The sequence below is a fragment of the Hylobates moloch genome, unplaced genomic scaffold, assembly GCF_009828535.3.
Source record: "Hylobates moloch isolate HMO894 unplaced genomic scaffold, HMol_V3 SCAFFOLD_19, whole genome shotgun sequence".
Classification (NCBI taxonomy): Eukaryota; Metazoa; Chordata; class Mammalia; order Primates; family Hylobatidae; genus Hylobates; species Hylobates moloch.
The window spans coordinates 79,213,973-79,238,361 of record NW_026652294.1 but is presented as its reverse complement, the minus strand read 5'-3'; the positions used below and the strand labels follow the sequence as shown (position 1 = coordinate 79,238,361).

Here is a 24,389-nt window from a genome sequence, read left to right as displayed (position 1 = left end):
TGTTTCTTATTTGTGTGTGTGTGTTTGCTTTTTGCTTTTGTTTAACACAGTTTTTTTATATCCCAAAGTCATAAACTTTTGTTTTCTTCCAAATTTTTAATAGTTTTGGTCATTATACTTGGTCTTTACTCCATATGGAATTAACTTTGTGTGTATGTGAAATATCTGAAATAGAGAATTTAATTTTTTCCTCAAATGGATACTTATTGAACAGTCTGACATTTTCCAGTTGAGTTTAAATCCCCCCATGTCAATACGGTAAGTAGACAAATTCACATAGATCTATTTCTGGACACTTTATTTGAATCCATTAATTTATCTGTCTACCCTACATCCTTAACATTAGCTACAGCCTTATAGATTTTTGGTATATGCTATTTTTCTTCTTTTTCAAAAATGTTTTCTCCATTCTTAAAATCTTTCTGTTTGATTGTTCATTTTAAAAAACATTCTTCAAATGAGACTTGCTCTCACTTTCAAAGAAATTGGCTTTGTCAAGCTACGCGAAAAATCCTACTAGAATTTTTGCTTGGAATTAGACTGGATTTATAAGTTGATTTGGGAGCAGTTGAAATCTTTACAATACTGAGTTCAAGAACAATGCAGATTTCTTCATTATTTCAGATCTTCTTTATGTCCTTCAATAACATTTTGTAGTTTCCTTCATATTGGTCTTGTAACATTTGTTTTTACAGATTCAAGTATTTTAGAATTTTTCTTATTAAATTCTTTCTGAACTGATTATTGTTTATGTTTTCCACTTACTATATCTTGCTTTTCCAATCAGAATTACAGTACTCACAAGACTATTTACTTATTTATTTTTCTAATAATGTTCATTATAAGTTGTTGTCATCATGAACAAGATCTCTTTTTTCCCTTATATTCTCCCACTCTATATCATCTATATAATGGAATACAATGGATTCTGTAGATTTATCTTTTATCCTGCAAATCTGCTGGAGTCATATCACTTCTAAAAATTCCTGATTTACTTTCTTGAAGGTTTGCTCATTTTGAATTCTGTCATTTAAAGAGAACAGTGCTTGCACTTTTTTCTATTTCTTTTTGTACTCAAGACTCAATGCCAGAATTTCTAGCAAATTTATCAGAAAGGACTATTGATGGGAGGGGCATTCTAGTCTATTCCTATTGTTTCTAGAGAAAGGATTCTTGTATTTTTCCACGAGCTATTATGTGAACTTTTGGAAGATTGATAAATGTACAACTTGTATATTCATTTATTTACTTATTATGTTTTTTTCAAAAAAAACTCCCCTGCCAATATTTAGAATTTTAATTAAGTGAACATGTTGAATTTTGAGGGCCTTAGCTTCTCCTCAACATCTATTTGGGTAACCACATGACGTTCACATTTTTTCTTGTTAATGGGATGGATTATATTGTTACACTAGCTTACATAATTGGGATAAAATCACTTGTTCAGCTAAATTTAATTTTTCTTTGAGACAGGGTTTTGCTCTGTCTCCCAGGCTGGAGTACAGTGGCTTGATCATAGTTCACTGCAGCCTCAACCTTCCAGGCTCAAGTGATCCTCCCACTTCTCAGCCTCCCAAGCAGCTGGGACCACAGGTGTGTGCCACCATGCCTGGATGATTTTTATTTTTTTGTAGAGATGGGGTTTCACCATGTTGCCCAGGCTGGACTTGAACACCTGGACTCAAGTGATCCACCCACCTTGGCCTCCCAAAGTGCTGGGATTACAGGTGTGAGCCACCATTCCTGGCCCTTAACTTTTTATCTAATTTTAATTAAATATAAGCAGTCAAATATGACCAATGCAGTTTTACAAGAGGACAAGTATATCTGAGCTAAGAATTATGGAATTTTAAGATTTACTAATTAAGCAGGTTATCAAATATTATATCAATTTGATCCTAATTTTAGATAATTTTAAAATGTGTGCATGAACAAAGTATAACTGAAAGCATATACACCATATTTTAGTAATACGTATCTCTGGGAAAGAAACTATAGTTAGTTGTTTTTTTTTTTTTTTGGCTTTTCTATATTTTCTGTTTCTCCAAAAAAAAATAATTGTTGAGTATTGAAATATTTTAAAATCTGCCTGCATGCCACTAAGATTTTTATTGAGATTTTTTATTTTTAAACTTCTATATGAGATTAATTTAAGTATTTAACGCTGTGTCTAGCAGATTTTGGAATTAAAATAATACTTTTACATAAAATGATTACATGGCATCTCATGAATGCATTTTTAAAAACAAAGATGATATTTATCACCACTTATAGCAAGTGACTGGCAGAACCTGGGCTTCTGAAATCCAGACAGCTTCATGTAGCCCTTCCAATCACAGAAAATTAAGAACTATTATAAAAGTACAATGAAACTGGAGGTATGAAAATGACTGGACTATTTGGGAAAAGTGGGGTTAGTTTTGAAAATTTTGGAGTGAATGTGTAGTAAATCCATCTAGGCTAAGTTACTGTTTGTTTGTCACTAAAATATTACATGAAAGGTAATTTTTCACATTATCATATTTACCTATGAAATTCTAAATTCTGAAGTCTAGTAGCTGAGAACAGCTAATATAGAATATGCTCTGGTGTATTCGCGTAGGCGTTAAAAATGCATTCTCTGGAGCCCTTTTGCTTGTATAGCCCCAGCTCTGCAGCTGTCCAGCTGAATCACCCATGGCAAGTTACTTCATTTATCTTTGCCTCAATTACCTCTTCTATAAAAAGGTGACAATTGTAGTATCCAAGGTCGCTGTGAGGATTAAATGAGTTAATGAATGCAAAGCACTTAAGGCCTTGCTTAACATGTAGAAAGCAATCAATGAAAGTTAACCATTTATACTATTACTGCGTACTGGCTGCAAAGAGCTTTGCAACACATTGCTTCCTTTATCTTTCCTTTATTTTATATCCTATATCCTTCCTTTATCACAACAACTATGTAAGATAAGTATTTCCCAGATTTTTTTTTATTTTTTATTTTTTGAGGAGTCTCGCTCTGTCGCCCAGGCTGGAGTGCAGTGGTGTGATCTCGACTCACTGCAAGCTCCGCTTCCCAGGTTCACGCCATTCTCCTGCCTCAGCCTCCCGAGTAGCTGGGACTACAGGCGCCCGCCACCATGCCTGGCTAATTTTTTTGTATTTTTAGTAGAGACGGGATTTCACTGTGTTAGCCAGTATGGTCTTGATCTCCTGACCTTGTGATCCACCTGTCTCAGCCTCCCAAAGTGCTGGGATTACAATCGTGAGGCACCGCGCCCGGCCAAGTATTTCTCAGCTTTTAAAGACTGAGGGAACTAAGGCTGACCAGTTATGCTGCTTACTCAGGGTCACACAGTCAGTTATTGGCTGGGCTGGGATTTCAACTCAGGATTGTGGGATTCAGCAAGTATGCTCTGCCATTCAGTTCTAGTTTACTTTAAAAAATCTATTCAATGAATGTCATAGCATAATTTAAATGCAGAATAAAGCTTACCAAAGAGGAAGAAACATGCCTGACTCACTGAAAAAACAACAGAAAAAAACTGTTGAGGAAAGTAATTTAAACTTCAAGTAGAAGCGTTAATGATGTGCAGTTCCTTACCATGTAATAGCCTGGCAGTAGCTTCTGAAGAAACTCAGCTTCTTTGTGCTGAACTGTTTTGATGATAAATTCATCATCACTGGTCACAAAAAACAAGGATCCACTGGCTCCAGGGTTAGACAGTTCTATTAGAGGTTCACTGCAGATGGAATACTAAAAGGGTAAATGAATAAACATTAAAACATATACTTGATATACGTGATGCCTCCAAGGAGGACAATCATTGCATTGCACATCTTAGCTATGTTGAAACAAGAAGCCTCTCTACGGGCTTTAAAAGAGGCTCCACGTATACCGAGAAGGCTCTTTGTGAGATTTCTAAAGATTTAATTGGTCTGTTTATCTTAATAATTCTATGATGAAAAACAGACATACACTCCTTACCCCCAGAGTCATGCGATAGAATCATGAATCATCCTATCTGTCCAATGAGATAATTCAAACAGTCGTGTTGACTAAGGTGCTTTGTTTCTCGCAAATGTCCATAAAATAACAAGTGAAGATGTGATCTGCGCTGTGTTTTATCACTTGAACACCAACCCTATTCTCTTTTCATGATTTTCCCAGAAGATGTCATCTACTCGTGGTTTCAACAAGGAGATGACTTCAACATCTGTATCTCTAGGCCAGATCTTTTGCTAGGGCTCAAGACCTGTTCATCTAACACTTTAATAGACATTTCTATTTTGGTTATACCACACACAATTTATATGCAATAAGTTCACAATCAAGTTCATCTCAAGGCTGTGGTTAGACCATATGATGCCTTTGTGGTGATTAGAAAGATGCAACTCTTTATCTTGGCAGATGCAGCTCTGGGGTAGGATACAAAGTGGGTGAGTAGAAGAAAGGCTGGGGCCAGGCGTGGTGGCTCACGCCTGTAATCCCAGCACTTAGGGAGGCTGAGGCGGGTGGATGACGAGGTCAGGAGATTGAGACCATCCTGGCTAACATGGTGAAACCCTGTCTCTACAAAAAATACAAAAAATTGGCCGGGCGTGGTGGCACGCGCCTGTAGTCCCGGCTATTCGGGAGGCTGAGGCAGAATAATCGCTTGAACCCGGGAGGTGGAGGTTGCAGTGAGTCAAGATTGCACCACTGCACTCCAGCCTGGGCGACAGAGCGAGACTCTGCTCAAAAAAAAAAAAAGAAAGCCTGGATTTCAGTCTCTACTCCTTCCCCTTGGCCAGGTAGGACAGCTTGAGCAGTGCACAGCCTGCACAACTGCATATGGTGACCCTAGATCATCTGCCCTCTGTTCTCTGCCTTTTCCCTCTTTTCCCTTAGAGAATGGGAGCATTATTTGCCTTATTCCCCAAACCAGGAACTAGGGCATTATCCTTGATTCCTCACATTTCCTCATCTTTCCTAACCAGACTGTTGATGCTGCCTGCCCCCTTCTGCCAACACCCTAAGTTCAAAGGTTTCATCACTTCATGCCTGGATTGTTAGGGCAAGCTTCTGGTCTTAATTGTCCACTCTCAGCCCCTGTAGTACATTCACCAGGAAACTAGGCATCTTTCTGAAATGCAAATCTCTTCATGTTTTTCTGGGCTTTCACATCTTTTGCAGAAACACAAACATTGCATGTTCTCACTTCTTTGTGAGATCTAAAAATCAATGGTTCTTAACAGAGCTTTCAAGGCCATGAATGACCCAGCCTCCTCCCCAACCTTCTCTCTCATGACTTCCTCCTTCAACTTTAGCTCTAGCCACAGAGACTAACTTCTCATGTTCTTAAAAGTGCTGCATACTCTCAACATCCAGGCTTTTGTGTTTTCCAGCGCCTGCGACAACCTCCCTTCTACTTTCACCTGCCTACCACTCATTGCTGTATTTAAAAAATAACTATTGAGCATCTGCTATGTCCCAGGCACTGATAAAGCTTATATCCCAGTAGGAGGAAACAGACAGTAAACCAGTAAATACATTACACATCAGAAAGTGGTAAGTGCAGTGGAGAAAAAATGGATCATGGAAAAAGCAGCAGAGAGCACCAGCAAAGAGTGAGGAATGAGTTGCAGTAAATTCTAAATAGGGTGGTCACTGAAGGCCTCCTTGCAAAGGTGACATTGGAACAGAGGTTGAGACCAGGCAGCAAGCCACATGGCTATCTGGGGAACGGGCACTTCAGGCAGAGGGAAGAGAAAATGCAAAGGCCTGAGACATGGTGGGTTCAAGGCAAGCAGGAGGCCAGTGGCTGCAGCAGAGAGGGCAAGGAGGAGCCCTGAAAGGGATGGACCCAGAGAGGTCAGGGGACAGACCACATCCAGTGCTATAGGCCACTGGAAGGACTTTGTTCTTTTCTCTAAGGGGGCCAAAAAGCCATTGGAGGGTCTGGAGCAGAGGACCACTCTGTTGGGTTAGGAAACCACTGTAGAAGGACAAGAGGAAGATGTAGGGAGCATAATTCATAGGCTGTTGCCACAGCTTCAGCTTTCAGTGCCTGCTGAGACAGCACTTGCTCTGGAAAACTCTTCCTGGTTCCGCGGATAAAAGATCAATTGCTTCCTGGCCCTGGATGTTCTCATCACAGAAGTCACCACAAAACCCTGCAATTGCCTGTTTCCTTTTCCTCGAGTTGCAGAGACTGTAAAACTCTGTGCAGCAGAACCCGTGACTATCTTACACTGTGATACAGTTCCAGGACCTGTGCCTTGAGCTTGTACCACATACATGGTAGGTACTCAAGAAATTTCCATCAGATGGCTGAACTCCACCAACAATTGTATGGCTGTAAATATCACCAAAAAATGCTAAAAACCAGCAAAGAAGTCTGTTTTTGGTTTTATTAAGCTCAGTGTTTACTAATTAATAAGCCACATAATTCACTAGAGAAACACTGGGTGGCAGAGAAAAATATAAGGAGGCCATGCCGGTATGAGACAGACCCAGCCCGGCAGAAGCAGGGGCTTAAAGAACCACATCATCTTTAAATTTTTTTTTTCTTTTTCTTTTTTTTTTTTTTTTGAGACGGAGTCTGGCTCTGACGCCCAGGCTGGAGTGCAGTGGTACAATCTCGGCTCACTGCAAGCTCCGCCTCCCGGGTTCACTCCTACCTCAGCCTCCCAAGTACCTGGGACCCACCACATGCCCACCACATGCCCGGCTAATTTTTTGTATGTTTAGTAGAGATGGGGTTTCACCGCATTAGCCAGGATGGTCTCAATCTCCTGACCTCATGATCCGCCCGCCTCGGCCTCCCAAAGTGCTGGGATTACAGGCATGAGCCACCGCACCTGGCCAAATTTTTCTATTTTTAAATTTTTGATCGACAAATAATGATTTGTTTAATTTTAATTTTTTTCATTTCAATAGCTTTAGGAGTACAAGTGGTTTCTGGTTACATGGATTAATTGTATAGTGGGGGAGCCTGGGATTTTAATGCACCCATCACCTGAGTAGTGGACATTGTACTCAATAGGCAGTTTGTCATTCCCCATCCCCTGCCCACCCTCCCTCTTCTAAGTCTTCAGTGTCCATTATACCACTCAGCATGCCTTTGCATACCTTAGCTCCCACTTAGAAGGGAGAACATGCAGTATTTGTTTTTCTATGAGACATAATAATTGTATATATGTGTCGGGTATGTGATGTTTTGATCATGAATACATTGTAGAATGATCAAATCAGGATAGCTAACATATTCATCACCACACACACTTCTTTGTGGTGAGAATATTTAAAATCCACTTTTTAAAATTAATTTAGAAAGACACACATTATTATTAACTATATTCACCTCGCTGTACAATAGATCACCAGAGCTGATTTGTTCCATCTAGCAGACTTCATATCCATTTGCCCACATTTTCCCTGTTCTCTATCCACCCCCCACCACCTCGGCCTCTAGTAATCATCATTCTCCTCTACTTCAGTGAGTTGGATTTTTCTGGATTCCATAAGTAAGTGAGATCATGTGATATTTATCTTTCTGTGCCTGGCTCCTTTCAGTTAGCACATTGTCCTCTATGATCATCCATGCTGTTCTAAATGACAGATTTTGTTGTTTTTAAAGGCTGAACAGTATTCCATTGTGTATATACATCACATTAAGAAAATCCATTTGTCCTTTGATGGGGATTTATGTTGTTTCCATCTTTTCCATTGTGAATAATGCTGCAGTGAACATGGGAGTGCAGACATCTCTTCGCCACACTGATTTCTGTTACTTTGGATGGATACCCAGTGGTGGGATTGTTGGATCATATGGTGGCTCTATTTTTAGCTATTTGAGGAACCTCCCTACTGTTTTCCAAAATGGCTGTATGAATTTACATTCCCACCAACAGTATACAAGAGTTCCCTTTGCTCCACATCCTCACCAAACACTTGTTATCGTTTATCTTTTTTGTTAACAGCCATTCTAACAGGTATGAGGTGATATTTCATTGTGGTTTTCTCTCATGATTAAGAATGCTGACCATTTTTTTATGTATCTATTGGCCATCTGTATGTCTTTTTTTTTTTTTTTTTAAGATAAGGTCTTGCTCTGTCACCCAGGCTAAAGTGCAGTGGCCGGATCACAGCTTATTGTAGCCTCGACCTCCCCAGGCTCTGGTGATCCTCTCACCTCAGCCTCCTGAGTAGCTGGGACCACAGGCATGTGCCATCATGCCCGAATAATTTTTTTGTATTTTTGTAGAGATGGGTTTTTGCCACGTTGTCCAGGCTGGTCTCAAACTTCTAGGCTTAAGCAATCCACCTGCTACAGCCTCCCAAAGTGCAGGGACTAAAGGGGTGAGCCACCATGCTTGGCTTGTGTATCTTTTTTTTTTTTTTTTTTTTTTGAGGAATGTATAGTTAGGTCCTTTGCTCAATTTTAAATAGGGTTATTAGTTTTCTTGTTATTGAGTAGTTTGAGTTCCTTATTTATTTTGCATATCAACCCCTTATCTGATGCATTATTTGCAAGTATTTTTTCCCGATCTATGCACTGTCTCTTCACGCTGTTGTTTCCTTTGCAGACGCTTTTTAGTTTGATGCGACACTTTTGATCTATTTTTACTTTTTTGCCCGTGCTTTTGGGGTCGCATCCAGGAAATCATGGCCCAAATCAATACTGTGCAGTTTTCCCCTGTGTGTTCTTCTAGTAGTTTCACAGTTTCTGGCCTTACGTTTAAGACTTTAATCCATTTTGAGATGTTTCTTGTTTATGATGTGAGGTAAGGGTCCAATTTCATTCTTCTGAATATGGATGGCCAGTTTTCACAACACCATTTCTTGAAGAGACTATCCTTTCCCCATTGTGTGTGCTTGCCACTTCTGTCAAGTCAATTGACCACAGGGGTGTGTGTGTGTGTGTGTGTGTGTGTTTATTTCTGGGCTCTCTATCCTATTCCATTGGTCAATGTGTCTGTTTTTATACTAGTACCACGCTGTTTTGATTACTACAGCTTTGTAATATAAACAGCCATATCTTGAGGATGTAGGCATCTGAAAAAACATCAAGCCTAAAAATCCCAAAACTTTTGTTCTAAGCTTGTGAATATTTAAGTCCCTATCATAGAAAAACCTGAAAGGAGGGAGACTGAAAGAAAAAGGGAGAGGAGGGAGAGAGAAACTAGCAGAAACATGATTAAAAGGTAGCTTCTAGATACACCTTTTACATTATTTTGCTTTGAAAATACTGAGGATAAAAGAAACAAAATTATCCCAGAAAAGAAAGAAGCAAGTGTTTTCTGGCTTCCTAAGTCATTGGCAACTTTCATCGTCCACTTCCCCTTCTTTCTGTTAGCCTTGCTTTGTGACAATCTCTTGCTAAACAGCATTAGAGCCTAAGCCTACAGATGAGTTGAGGATAAGTTAGGAAAACAAAAATAGCCATCAGACTGCAGACAGGACACCACAAAAACCAAGAGGAATCAGAGAGCGCTTGCCCAGCCATGTGTGCAGACAAAGTGTCCCTGTGGAAGAGTGATTTACGAAAAGGGCGTGAGATTTGTACCAGTTGCTAGTTATGTGATCCTGAGTAAGGAATTTGGCATCTTGGAGTTTTAGACGTCTCATTTCTAAAATAAAGGTAATAATATCTACTGGAAAGTTACTCGAAGTTTTTAAAGTGAGTGCTTTTGAAAACCCTGGCAAAGAGTGACCACGTATTGCTGTTGTTAATTTTATGACATGATCACACACAGGTGAGAGAAGCACACAGCCTACAATATACTCATTCCACAGGCAGGTAAGGAAGAGCTGACACCACCCTAGGATACACTGAGGTTCTCAGCCTACTGCCCATGACTTCAGGGTGATCCAAAGAGACACTAAAACATTCTGAGTGAAGCAAGAAAATGTTGGGTTTCTCATTTACTCACGAATTTGGGACCCTAGAATAGAAAGGTGTGGACTCCAAGCTCCCATAAAACGTAAAGGCAGACCCTAGACACTCTTTAGGAATTTGGATTCTTTGTTCGATGGCATTTGAATTCCTGACACAGAACTTCCTTATGGGTAGGAGTTTATGTTGTGAAAACATGAAAACAACAAAGGATGCAGAAATTAGAGGCTGCAAATTGAGAAATTAGGGGGTGATCCAGAAAGGGATGTCTAGAAAAAAGTGGGTTCAGACCTGAACATCTGCTCCCAATTAAAGTCTCCAATTCTTCTATAAGCAGTGACATTTAAAAGAAAATGCAGTGACATAATATTTCACTGGTTACTACATTGTCAAATATTCTTTTATTATGTCATTTATACATAACATGAATGAAATAATAAATTGTTTTGATCCACTTTAATAACCCTTTGGGCGCTATTCATAGCCTAGCATCAATGTGCAATAAACTGTGATTATGATACTGAACAGGAGTATCACCATTGTGCTGTAGAATTCTATGGTTTCTCACTCTACAACTTGGTTACCACATTCTCTTCTAAGCCACCTTCTTTGCAACATTGCCTCTTAAAAGCAAACAAAGAGGAGAGATGGTAACATTTTAATTAGTCATGATCAAAAGCCCCCTTGTGTGCTCCTGGGTTTTATGCACCTTTCAGGCACTTGTCATCTGTGCAAGCTGTTCTAATGTATTCATGCTCTTGCTTCTATCTCCTGCAGGGTCTCCCTGCTATACCCACTGGAGAAAAAGAAAAACCAGAGCACAACCCAGCTGGGCCCTGCAATGTAATTTAACAATGTAAACTTGCCCCATGTGGCGGAGATAATTTTATGTGCCATTTCTTCCCCCGATGGTATGAAATATTCACTCTGCTCTCTTTCTTATTGGCACAGGTGAGCCTGAAAAGACTCATATAAGTTCTACTGGATTTTTGAATACCCAGGCATATGATGGAGAAGGAAAGAACCCATGGCTGGTTGCCTAAGCAGAGATGGGAACGCTCTGGGGCCCCTTGGCTTTGCCTTGGGAGGTGTTTGTCTAGGAACAAATAAGGAAGAAGGAAAGTTTGCACTGCTGTGTGTGCAGAAGCCCCTTCATCATACTGTCTTACAATCCAAATTATGCACGTTTCAACATGAAACTTGTAATCAGCATGCACAGGGTGAATTTTAATAGGACTGAGAGCATAAACAGAATAATTCAGGAAGGAATCCAGATGCAACAGCAAAAAAACTAAGTAGAAATACACACATTTCGCAGGTATTCAATATCACACCTAAGTATGGAGTTACCAATGGCTAGAGATTGTTCTCACACCCCCAACTTAAATCACTATATCTTCAAAAGTGTGGTTTGAGTAGCCCCAGTTTGACACCATGATGCTCTTCGTGATTGGCACTGTATCCTTTGTTTCTTCACAGGGTTTTTCAAGCAATGTCTTATTTCCTATTTCCGTGCTTTCCTTTAGCTAAACTCTTCCAAAATGTGTTTTGTTAAAGGTGTTTGACTTCTTTCGGCTCTGTTCTTCAGAATGGACAATCACAGGTCAATGGGCTAGGGAGAGGCTAGTTTGAGTACATATTTGGTAAGAGGTATGTGATTCTCATCAAATGTGGAAAGCATGAGGCCAGCTGGTGAAGGGTCTTCAAGCTCTTAGGGAAGGATGGGGAGACCACTGTTTGGTCTAGGCTCTGCCCCCACCAATGTGCATAACCTTGGGCGTCTCCCTTTGCTGATCCCAGCTTCAGACTCCTCACCTGTAAAATGAAGGATTGAGCTAAAAAGTCGCTGAAGGTTATTATATCTGACACTCAAGCATGCTGTGTCATGCAAACGACCCTTTCCTCATCTATCACACTCCAGATCATTAGCTGCGGTCCCAGATAGAGCGGCTTGGAGGTGAGCTTCCAGAGACTCCAAGGTTTGTTGGGGAGCTGCCTCAGTCCTGGGCTGCAGGTGTCCCCAGTGCAGGCACAGGTGGGTGGCAGCAGCTGTTGGGGACCAGGTAGTCATGTTTAGCTAGGGCCATTGCCTTTGTTCTGTTTCTTGCAAGCCCCAGAGATGTGTCTAGTCACTGAACCATGTGTGTGGTGAATGAGGGAGGTGGACACATGGAATCAAACAAAAGCACACTTACATACCTGGCTCTATCTTTCCCCCTATTTTGTGTGTGTGTGTGTGTGTGTGTGTGTGTGTGTGTGCGCGCGCGCGCGCGTTTCCGATGCAGTCTTGCTCTGCCGCCCAGGCTGGAGTGCAGTGGTACAATCTTAACTCACTGCAACCTTTGTCTCCGGAGTTCAAGTGATTCTCCTGCCTCAGCCTACCAAGTAGCTGGGACTATAGGCTCATGCCACCATGCCCAGCTAGCGTTTTTGTATTTTTGGTAGAGACGGGATTTTGCCATATTGGCCAGGCTGGTCTTGAACCCCTGTGGCCTCAGGTGATCCACCCGCCTTGGCTTACCAAAGTGCTGGGATTACAGGCATGAGCCATCGCACTCGGCCTTTCTCTACATTTTAAGTTATATTTAGATACATAAAAGTGAACAGAATTGTGAAATTAACACTCACATATCTATCTTCCAGCGTCAACTCATGGACAACTCATTCATGATCAATCAATGATCAACTCACGGCCAATCTTGTTTCTTTTGGACCCCCAACCACTCTGCTGCCTTACTTCTCTCAGATTTTTCTTTTGGGGGAGGCATTCAATTTAACAGTTATAGTGAGATATTAAGTCAGATAGCCTTCAATTCACCCATTTAGAGTATGCAATCCTTCCGATTAATTTTTGAATTGATAAAAAAAAGTTGTATATTTTTATGGTATACAACATGATGTTTTGATATCTGTATACATTGTGGAATGGCTCAGTGAAGCTAATTAACATATTCTTTACCTCACATATTCATCACTTTATTTGTGGTGGGAACTTTTCCTGTTTTAAAAAAATGATATATAATAGTTGTACATATTTTGGAGGTACATGTGATATTTTGATACCTATACACAATGTGTAATGATCAAATAAGAGTAACTGGGATATCCATCACCTCAAGCACTTATCTTTAAAATCTACTCTCTAAGCAATTTTCAAGTATATATTATTATTACCTATAGTCACCATGTAGAATAGATCTCCTGTATTTATTTCTCCTCTCTAATTCAAATTTTGTTTTTTATTTATTTTTATTTCTTTGAGATGGAGTCATGCTCTGTCACCCAGGCTGGAGTGTAGAGGTCTGAACTTGGCTCACTGCAACCTCCACCTTCCAGGTTCAAGTGATTCTCCTGCCTCAGCCTCCCGAATAGCTGGGATTACAGGCATGTGCCACCACGCCCAGCTAATTTTTGTATTTTTAGTAGAGACGGGGTTTCACCATGTTGGCTAGGCTGGTCTCGAACTCCTGACCGCAAGTGATCTTCCCACCTCGGCCTCCTGAAGTGCTGGGATTACAGGCATGAGCCACCGCGCCTGGCTGTCTAATTCAAATTTTGTATGCTTTGAACAACTCCTCAGATTCTATTGAAGTACAACCCAGATATCAAACCATTTCATCCATAGATATTTTAGTATATCCTCTAAAAGACAAGGATTCTCCTTTTAAAATAGAACCACGATATTATTATTCTACAAAAAAGTTATTTCTCAACACCATCAAATATCTTGTCAATCCCTGTATTTCCTTAGTTTCCTATAATTTAGAAGCTTGTTTATTTGAGTTGCCTGGACCTATCTCTTAATAATGTTAATAATGTTCCTGATAAAAACTCTCCCCTCCAGCCATATTGGTCCACTAAATGTCCTTCTGAAAACTGAATACATCCACATCTCTGGTTCTACAGTGCCCCTTCCGACCCTTCACCCCCTGAGCATCCATCTCTTTTCTACCTTTTAAAATCCTTGTAATTTTTAAGGCATGGTTAAAACCACACCATGCTCATAAGAAGACCTCCTAATCATCACCCCAGCAAAGAGAAAGACCTCTACCTCAACCCTAGAGCATTTCATGTTTTGCTTCAGTTTTTACATTTACTGCCTGGTAGAGTTGATTGGTTTTCTACATAGACAAATTAGTTTTCCAGTTTGATTTTAAGTTCTTTGTGTGTCATGACTTGCAGTTTTTTGAATTTCCCTACAACTATTGGCAAAGTATTTTAGATATAATTGGTGTTCAAAGTGTCCACTGATTGATTACTTTACCTTTTGCTAGGTACAGGGACAAAGACTTTTCTTGGGAGAAGTGATGAGCTTAGATTGTTATGCTCCTTTGTAAATACTCTAACCACATTGTGAAAATAATTTTTCCAGCTTAAAGACTCATTAGGAAACTTGGGTAGGCTGTGTGGGAAGTTGTTCAGAAAAGGGTCTTCCCCAAAGAAAGCAAATCTGTGAGGTCCAAATGAATGAAAGAATGGACTTCCAGCCTTTGGGGCAATGAACATGGGAGGGCTAAAGACAGGCATCCATCTGGTCATATTGACTGGATCAGCAGTGTGAAACGCAAGTATAAGGCATCTCTTCAGCTGGTGAGAAGTTCAAGGAAATTCAGAAAAAGAATCCACTAAATTTGAGTGTGTGGCAGAAGATGAGAGATCTATCTTGTTTTCCATAATATAATATCGAAACCCCATTGGGTTTCTCAAATATATTTCCTGAATGACGGCAAGCCTCAGTAATTACAGAATGGTTAGAAACCAAAGGATGTTCTCTAACACACACGCACACACACACACACACAGAGAGAGAACAAATGTGTGTGCTTGTGCACTTGCACTGGTAGCGATGGGTAGAGGCACCTGAGGCTTCAATTAAAGGGGAGTGGTGAGAGAAAGAGCACTATATACATTTAAGGGCAGCAGGATGCTAGGGACTTTCAACCTTGCCCTCAACATTCTTTGCAGACTTACTGATGTGCCTTGAGGAAGCAGTATTGCTTCATTAGGCAGAAGTCATATGATTTTCTTAGGGACCAAATAAAGAAGAAGATCATTCACAGATTTTCTTTTTTCTTTTACAAGAAGATTCAGAGGAGACATTTGAGAGTCTTCATCAGCACCGAGTAGAATCAGCTGTTAATTATTTACATCTTATCCAAATTATAAGATGCATATTAAGCACTGTTTGTTACACGTGTGGCTATACATCCTCTGAGAAGCATTATCCCAGGATCTGGCTCAAGTCTTATTAAGATCATTCAGAATGGGATAAATAATAAATATTTGATGGCATTCTTCCTACAGTCTTTTGGAAACCAATTCTGAAGAGCCTGCAGGGTGTTGACAATGATCAAATTATGAAACAAACCATTTTTTCAGTTGCAGCGGAAAGTTCCTGGCTCCTTGAACAGGAATGAGGTAAAACTCTGAAGTCACATCAGACTATCTCTCACAAAAAGGCTGTTGTACCTCTTGTGTGCCAGAAGGCAGATGAAGAGCACAGACAAATCTGAGGATAAAATATGCCCTCGTACCAACTAAAAATATGTTTAAAAAGTCTGCCTGAAGAGATCTTCAGAACAAAACTATCCAGATTCTTTACAATGTTTATGCAAATTTGTAGGTCAAGGTGAAATGGTTGTAGGCCAAGGTAGTTGAGAGGAATGGTACAAATAAGGCAATTAACATAGAAAGGCTTTCAAATAGAATCTAATCAGCAAAATTCACAGGAGTATTTAGAACTAATTATAACATATCTGTTAGAATAATTATCTGAAGTCACAATTGATATTATAGTTATTTAAATATCAATTAACATCACAGATTTTGCAGTTATCAGTAAAAGCTACAGAGTCACATCAAATTTCTTGAAGCTAAATTTATAATCATTATAAAACTTGGAACTTTTACTATGCCCCAGAGCTTTATAAAAATGAGAGACACAAGCCACTTGTTGCTGTTGCTATGAGACAAATGTTTACATCACACATTTCTACAGAAGGAAGAAAAATGACAGGTTCTTACCAAGTAATCATCAGGCTTGATACCAAAAAGTTCTCTGAAATATCGGAATGCTAATGGAGCGTATGTCTTAAATCTAAAGTCTGGGTAGTGATGTGCTGGGGTCAGATTGCTCCCTTCACTGAAGTAAAAATATTAAAAAGAGAGAGAAAGGAAGAACACATTAGCAAAGACAATTTTGACCGCAAATTGTACCTCTATTAGTCCTGGGCCAATGTTATCTCTAGAAAAATCATCCCCTGACAGCGGGATTCTCAAAGTTCATGTCATAAAGGCCAATGATCACCAGGTAGAAACAGACGCTAGTTAGTGAGGTCACTCCATGCAGGCGTTCCCTGTCAATCAGTGTCACATGCCTGAAAATTCATTTATCCCTTTGTGCCTTCTTCCTGGAAAGATCACTCTATTATCACCAGTGTAACCACATTGTAATCCTTTGGGTAAAAGATCTAGGCCTTAGAGTGTGGAGCAATTTTAAAAATGCATTTTTTTAAATCACGAATTTTGGATATTTGACAAACATTGTTAACCAGGGATAAGTGAAATAATTCTTAAAACATCCTACCAACAGAGAGAACCATCACACGGAATAGGACCTCAATCTGAACTTTTATTTACATTTTCCAAAAAAGGAGACCTTACATATTTAAAAAATTTTAAACCTGATTTCCATTCCCCAATATATCATTATCTTCTTTTCCTTTTTCTGGGTTCATTTTGAAAAATTATACACAATATTTATGATATATAAAATGTACAAAGAATAAACCAGTCAATATCAATGAATCCAAAATGCTGCTTAAGACATAAAACATTATCCATACAGTCGAAGCCCCTTCTGTACTTTTTACTGGTCAGATCCATAGAGGGATCCACTGGCCTAAAGGCTGATGTTTATCCATCTCATCCTCTTTATTCTTTGACTCCATACAATATTACCTAATACATGAGCTCAGTCAAGCCACCTAAGCCACTCATTCTTAAATTTTTCAGTGTTTTCATTCTTAAAATTTTCAGAAAAATTAGAACAATGCAATAGAATTTTATGTAAAGGTTCAAAATCCCTTTGATCTACATTCTAGGTGGGACATTGAGACCCTACACAAATTTATCATGGTCTTTTTATGGACACCACACGAAAAGGACTGGGCACATGACAAAGGCTTTCAGCACAGAATAAACGCTTTGGATCTACTACAGTTTAAGCTGTTGAGATCAGTCAGAATCTTGCATTGATGCCTGGCACATAGCAGACACTCAATAAGTATTTGTTGAGTGAAGGAATGAGTCTTCAACATAATGTTAATAGAGAAGATTTGATTATTACATGGAATTTACATTAGAAAATCAATATGTAAGGCAGAAATTCAGCATAGTCACAGGTCACCCTTGAAAACTATTTAGGAAGTATCTATTCAATATAACCAATGCAACTAGTTTTTCCTCCTGCACGATTACAGATGACTGTTTTTTTTTTCTTTTTTCTTTTTTTTTTTTTGCTGAGTACCAGAGGATGGAGCTGGCTTGTGTTGTTAGGGGTCAGCACCATATAATAAATGGTTATCTTGAAAGGCTAGGATTACACTCAGGCAGCTGCAGGGCTACACACTAGGAGAGTGACACAGGGACTAAGACTGCCTGAGAGAAGAGCAGTCACATCGTAAGGAATGACCCCCAAATCATCCGCTCATTTAAATGGTTATAGTTTCCCGAAGCAAGCACAGTTGAATATTCGGTATGTATGATGCCCCAGTGCTGTATCCAAACATTTTCTCTTTCTATATTTTGGGATTTAAGAGGGGATTCAATCCCATGGGACTGTCAAAAGGAATGATTCTGGAACTCATATGGCACGTAATAATTTATTAATATAAATGTAGATTATATAGAAATAAATGGTAAAAGCAAAGAGGCTCAAAGAGACCTATAACACCCTTCCTCACTTTTGCAAACAAGTAATAATAACCACAAGGCCTTAGCTTCTGAAGCAGGCTGCTTTCAGTGGGCAAAGAGCATTGCCAATTTCTTCTCTCTTTTTCACCTTCTATCTCATACAAAGTAACTCATTCTACTGGAGCAGAATTCCTTCAGCATTCAAAGAGGTAAGATAAAACACCCACGTTCCACCTAAATGGAGTTTCTCTCATTTTGTTGCAGTTTTGGGCCCAAGATTTTATCAGAGAGGATGCTGCATTTACTATTATTATTTTCATTTTGGGTTAGTTCTGAGCTCCTTGGATTATTCATCTTTCCCTGAAGTTTCCATTAATTATAATAATTTTCCTTGGGTTCACATCTCTCTGACTGCTGTGCTTTATTCACTTATGGTATAAAACGATAGTGTTAGGTTTCCCTGGGGGTGAGACAGACACACAGACACACACATGTACACCCATACACACAGGAATGCTCATGTACACACAGCAGAGCAGCTTCAGGTAGAGAAGGGGAACATTTATTTCCTAAGGCATACAGAAATAATAACAGGTATTTGGTGGTTTAAAAAACCACTAAATCATTCCCTGAAAAAGAATTAAATCTAGCTCGCTTTGGGCCATACTAAGATATACAGAAGTATGGCCCAACTGTGAGGCAGGCTTACCTACATGGAACAATCAAGAAATTATATTTGTATAAACAGAGAAAATGAGAAGGAGTGGGCATAATACTTAATGGAGGCATCATACAGAATGGATGTTGCTTCATGGCATAATTAACATATAGGAAATAACAATTAATTGCTGAGGTTACACAATCTTGAACCTCTGTATTTGCGTGAATGGAAAGGAAAATTCTCAAATAGCGCCTTCTGTAAATTAGGTTCACAGTACATCAGAACTTTTTGTTTGTCTTCTCTCCCAGTAGGTTTTATTTTATGGCTTCTGTTTTCCTTTGGTTAATATTAAGACTGGGCTCTACTCTCTTAAGTCCTACTGGATACACTGTGTGGTAGTTAAGATGATGGATTTTATAGTCCAGGGAGACCTGGGTTCAAGTTGCCTCTGTTATTTAAAAGCTGAGTTTCACGAGGCCCAGTACAGAACCTCTACAAATTAAGTGGCTCAGTAAATGAAAAGGTGAAAGGTAAAGTACTTTGAATGCATTTGGATGATTGAGACTATATAGGAAACAGCCCTGAGCTAAACACTTCACATGAGGAATGTATTGAAAAAGCAGTTAAAAAAAAGAAGAAAAATAAATGACAAAATGGGAAAATATTTACAACTCGTATCACAGACAATGGGCTAATCTCCTAATATAAAGAGCTCCAATGAACTACATAGAAGTCCAAAAAGTCCAGCCTGGGTAACATAGTGAAACCGTGTCTCTATGAAAAATACAAAAATTTGCCGGGCATGGTGGTGCCCATCTGAAGTCCCAGCTGTTTGGTGGGCTGAGGAAGAAGGCTCGCTTGAGCCCAGGAAGTTGAAGCTGCAGTGAGCTGAGTTCGTGCCTCTGCACTCCAGCCTGAGCAACAGAGCAAGACCCTGTCTCAAGGCCGGGCGCAGTGGCTCACGCTTGTAATCCCAGCACTTTGGGAGGCCGAGGCGGGCGGATCACGAGGTCAGGAGATCGAGACCACGGTGAAACCCCGTCTCTACTAAAAATACAAAAAATTAGCCGGGCGTGGTGGCGGGCGCCTGTAGTCCCAGCTACTCGGAGAGGCTGAGGCAGGAGAATGGCGTGAACCCGGGAGGCGGAGCTTGCAGTGAGCCGAGATTGCGCCACTGCACTCCAGCCTGGGCGACAGAGCGAGACTCCGTCTCAAAAAAAAAAAAAAAAAGACCCTGTCTCAGACAAAAAAAAAAAAAAGATCAAAAAGCTAACTTAAAAAAATAGCTGACGATATGATCAGGCACTTCACAGAAATTAAAAGATATGACTCAAACATAAGATGCTTAACCTCACTCATAAATGTCACCGAGAGACCATTTTACCTGGAAGATTGGTGAAAATCCACGACTGTGAGGTAGCTTGAGGGGAAATGGTATTCTGAAATATTGTTAGTAGAATGTAAATTGAGATTTTTTTTTCCCCATGAAGGACATTTTCACAACTTCTATCAAAATTACAAACATGTAACTTCTTGATCCAGCAAATGCATGCCTATGTTATCCTGTGGATAAACTAGCATTTGTCCAAAACAATATATGTGAACATGGTTACTCATTACGGCAACCTGGATGGCCTTCAGGAGAGAACTTATCTAATTAATTATGATTCAGCTACACAATGGAATTTTATGCGGTATTAAGAAAAGAATAAGGGTGCTTACTATGTACTGACATGGCAAGATCTCTAAGATAAATTGTTAAGTGGATGAAACATGATGCAGAATGCTGTGTAGGGGATGTCACCACTTGTATAAAACAGAAAACAAATATTCTTTTGGCATGCATATACATAAAAAATCCTTGAAGGAAAAAACAGCCACAAGTAACAGTGATAACTGGAGTTGGACACTGAAAAAAGGCAGAGGGACAAAAGGAACTCTTCACAGCACTCCTTTTAAGAACAGGACAAGCCTTGCTATGTATTATCATTCACAAAATTAAGTAAACTTTAAAAGTTAGAGGTTAAAAGCCATAAACTGATTCCTCTTCCCCCAAACTGAGCCCTCCGTGCTCAGCACCACAGCAGAAGGTTTACCTCTGCATATTTAAGCTGTTCCAATGAATAACAAATACCAGCTTGACATGAATGAAGCTCTAGTGAAGGAAATGCACATTAATGAGATCGCTGGCCCCTGCTGGGGCGGGATATTTGTCAGGGGAGCACAAGTGCAGAGAACAAAACAGCAAGTCCAGTGAAGGTCAGCCAGCAGGCAACAACCTTGGTTCTCTGAGGCCCCATGCTGGCACATTTACTGTGTGTAGATGTGGGTGCCAGCCCACAGACGTTCAGCACAGAATCTCCACAGCACAGGTACCAAGTGCTTAGCAACTTCCAGCATGGCAGAACCACCAACATTCAAACACAATGACTGCAATCAACGTTGGCCTGCTGACGTCCACAGGCTTTCCTTGCCTGAGACTGGGGTTACCTGTTGGGTAATTGTGCTCAGCATCCAGACTTAGCAAAAACGAAGTCAGAAAAAGAGTAGACCTCCTCACAGTTTAAGGTTTACCTCATATTTCTTCAATGCACTTATGTAGGGTGTAAAACAAAAAAACCACCTAACAACTGACTTTCTTGTCTTGGCGTAAGATGAAGCTTTGGAAATCTCAGCTACGGGGTTTTGAGCAGTGGTTCTAGATGCTTGGATCCCATGGGCCAGTAAAACTTTAACAACAGAAGTTTGGAATCCAACCTTGGATTTCCAACTTTATTTTGCCAAGTAAGAACCTAAACAATCAAGCAAACACACGTTACAATCCCTATCACATCAGGGCATTTTTAGCTCCAAAAAAGGAGAAAGACATTTCCAATAAAGAACAGAAGTTTCTCTGTCCTCTTCCCCACTTACTCACTAAGAAGCAGTTAAAGTTCAATCACAGACCGGCTCTGGCATTCTGATATTCACCTCTTCTGAGGCAAGTTCATTTTTAAGGCCAAAGCTACTGCTTGTCTTAGTCTAAAAACACATATATCTTAATGGCAACGTATGTTCAGAATGACACAATGTTGAAGCTTGAGGAGGCATTAGCCACCATCTGGAATTTCCCATTTAGCAGATAAATCATAGTCCAGGGAGGGAAAATAATGGCCCAAACTGATGAGGAACAAACAAGATTGGGAGATTAGACTCACATCAGAACAGCAGAAAAGTCACAAGCAGATAGGAACGGCTTAACTTACACTTGACGTTCCTCTGTTATTCCTCCTTTTCAGGATTCCGTTACAAGTTTCAGGGGTTTCTCCCAGCCCAGATATCCCAATTACTTCCACATGAGGCCCTCACACCACAGGGGCTGGTGGGTAGAATTTCACATACAGAAGCTTTGGTCAGCTGGTGTTCTCCTCTCTATGTACTAATAACAACACAGCTTTGTTTATGGGGTTTTAGAGCCTGATGACCAAGTGCTAGTTTTGGTGGCACTGGACTGAGAGAAGTGGTGGTAAGCAATGGGGTAAAACTAATTTAGCATCTCAAAGACAACACAAGGGGTCCCGTTTTGGAGCTGAGACTCAGAGCTTTGTTGTCTCTAGAGCAGCATTTTCCATTTAGTGAGCTTTGTTTATTTCAAATTGTAACCAAACCATCAGTAGTGGCTCTGGGGACTTTTGACAAAACTAATACTTACGCAACTCCTGGGTGACAGTGGTCAGTGTCCCTAAAGGAGGCTAAATGCCCTCACTTTTGTTCAACAAACATGACCTTACCCTCTGTGTGACAGGATAAATGAAGGGTGCTTTGTCTTGATGTGCAGACATTAGGAAAGCTTAAGTGGCACTACAGTTGGGTGAATGCCACTACAATCCAGTAACAAACTACTGATGGTACCCAGTCTTCAAGGTGGACCTTCGTACACAGCAGTCTGTAAAAGCGGCCTTAAGGTATTATTAATTGCCTCTGCCAATTCAGCCAAGGTGGAGATCCCTTGGTTTCCACATACAATTCTTTATGTAACTAGAGAGAGAAACAGAAATTGGTCCTCTTTTTTGCCAAATTAGATAGTGCTCATGAATGGAAAAACAAAACAAAGCAAAACAAAAGACACACTCCTTGGTGGTGCCAACCTCCTGTTGCTGAGCAGTTCTGTGATGGGTACACATGAACTGCATTGTATAAGACGAGGCTGCACCAGCTTCAGAGACTAACCAGCTGACAGCCAATCTTTAAAAGTCAGCATCTGAAGACAGCTTAAATTCCCCAACCAAATAGTGCATTCCGGGATGTCATTTACTGGGAACATGTGACATCATCAGATATGTAAACATTAAACCATCCAAGAAGCTATTACCATACTGGAAAACTGTGCTTGAAGATAATTTCAAATAAAGCAGAATATTGTATAATATCCAGTGCATGCAATAAATCCTTTATCTTGAGCTAAAGGAAGAGGTATATGGCTTTTATTAATAGGAAATCAGTTTCTCCCCATCCTCACCAAATACACGTCGAAAAAAGACGTAAAGAGTTTTGATTTGAAGGAGCATCATATTATGGCTTGCCCAGCAGCAGTCACTTCTCATTTTCTCCCAAGAAGACTAAACTGGCAGCTTTGTCTTCTACCCACATGTACATAAAAACTGCTGCAGAATGTTTGTATAGATCAGGAGTTGGCAATCTTTTTCTTTTTTATTTATTTTTATTTTTATTAAATATAAAGAGATGAGGTCTCACTATATTGCCCAGGCTGCTTTCAAACTCCTGAGCTCAAGCGATCCTCCCACCTCGGCCTCCCGAAGTGCTGGGATTACAGGCGTGAGCCACTGCACCCAGCCTTGGCAATCTTTTTCTATAAAGGGCCATGGTATTTTGAGCTCTGTGGGCCATAGGGTCTCTGTAGCAATTACTCAACTCTGCTGCCATTGTAGACAGCAGCCGCAGACAATTTGTAAATGAATGGATGTGGCTTTATTCCAATTAAACCGTATTTACAAAAACAGGGAGTAAGCGGGGCCTGTCCCATGGGCTGTTGTACGCTGACCCATATGGTGTAAGACAGTGCTCCCCAACCTTTTTGGCACCAGGACCAGTTTTGTGGAAGACAATTTTTCCACAGACAGTGGAAATGGGGGGATGGTTTTGGGATAAAACTGTTCCACCTCAGATCATCGGGCATTACATTCTCATAAGGAGCAAACCACCTAGATCCCTTGCGTGCACAGTTCACAATAGGGTTTGTGCTCCTATGAGAATCTAATGCCGCCAGTGATCTGACAGGAGGCGGAGCTCGCCCTTTAATACTTGCTTGCCTCTGCCCACCTCCTGCTGTGCTGCTGGTTTCCTAACAAGCCACAGACTTGTACCTGTCCGCAGCCCAGGGATTGGGAATCCCTGGTATAAGAGGGACTCTTGGATAAGTTTATGTCATTATGCCTTGAAATGCAGGCAGTTGGCTAGTTTGTCAAACCTGTAACATTGAGTGATGATATGAGGCAATATTTTATATGAACTTTTGACATATATGTTTACTTATCATTTAGGATAAAGTTTTACCCTTGCCGTAGTTTCTTGGAATTCTTTTCCAAAAGGTGGGTATTCCCTGGCTGTCCAGATAAATCCTGAAGTGCACATGGGTCAAACCGAAGGGCAGTCTGTTTTCTGTAAGGATCTTTACATCAAGGTAAACTACTGTTTTACAAGTGAAGAGACTGAAATATAGGGGCTTTAAAAATACCTCAGCTGTGTAATTATTCTTGAATATGGGAAGATATTTAAACTTTTACCACCAGCTTTTAAAGCATTTTTGCCACTTCCAGGTAAGGTGGTGATAGTGTCTCCTGGAGAAGAACAGATTAGGGCTGTCTCTTAGGGGAACAAAGAAGCAGATTGAGGTCTATAACTCTAAGATAAAAGCTGGACACTTGGTCTGATTCAATAAAGCAGAAACACCATTC

General features: G+C 40.2%; 1 protein-coding gene across 3 annotated transcripts in view; it reads right to left on the bottom strand.

The window, feature by feature from the left end:
• PIP5K1B (phosphatidylinositol-4-phosphate 5-kinase type 1 beta) overlaps positions 1-24,389 on the bottom strand; it is a 310,679-nt gene that overhangs the window by 123,265 nt on the left and 163,025 nt on the right. For all 3 annotated transcript variants that reach the window (XM_032139974.1, XM_032139975.2, XM_032139976.2), the window contains 2 exons: positions 15,885-16,002; positions 3,584-3,736 (listed from right to left, as the gene is read on the bottom strand). In XM_032139974.1, the coding sequence (XP_031995865.1) occupies positions 3,584-3,736; positions 15,885-16,002 (271 nt within the window). The remainder of the gene's footprint in view (positions 1-3,583; positions 3,737-15,884; positions 16,003-24,389) is intronic.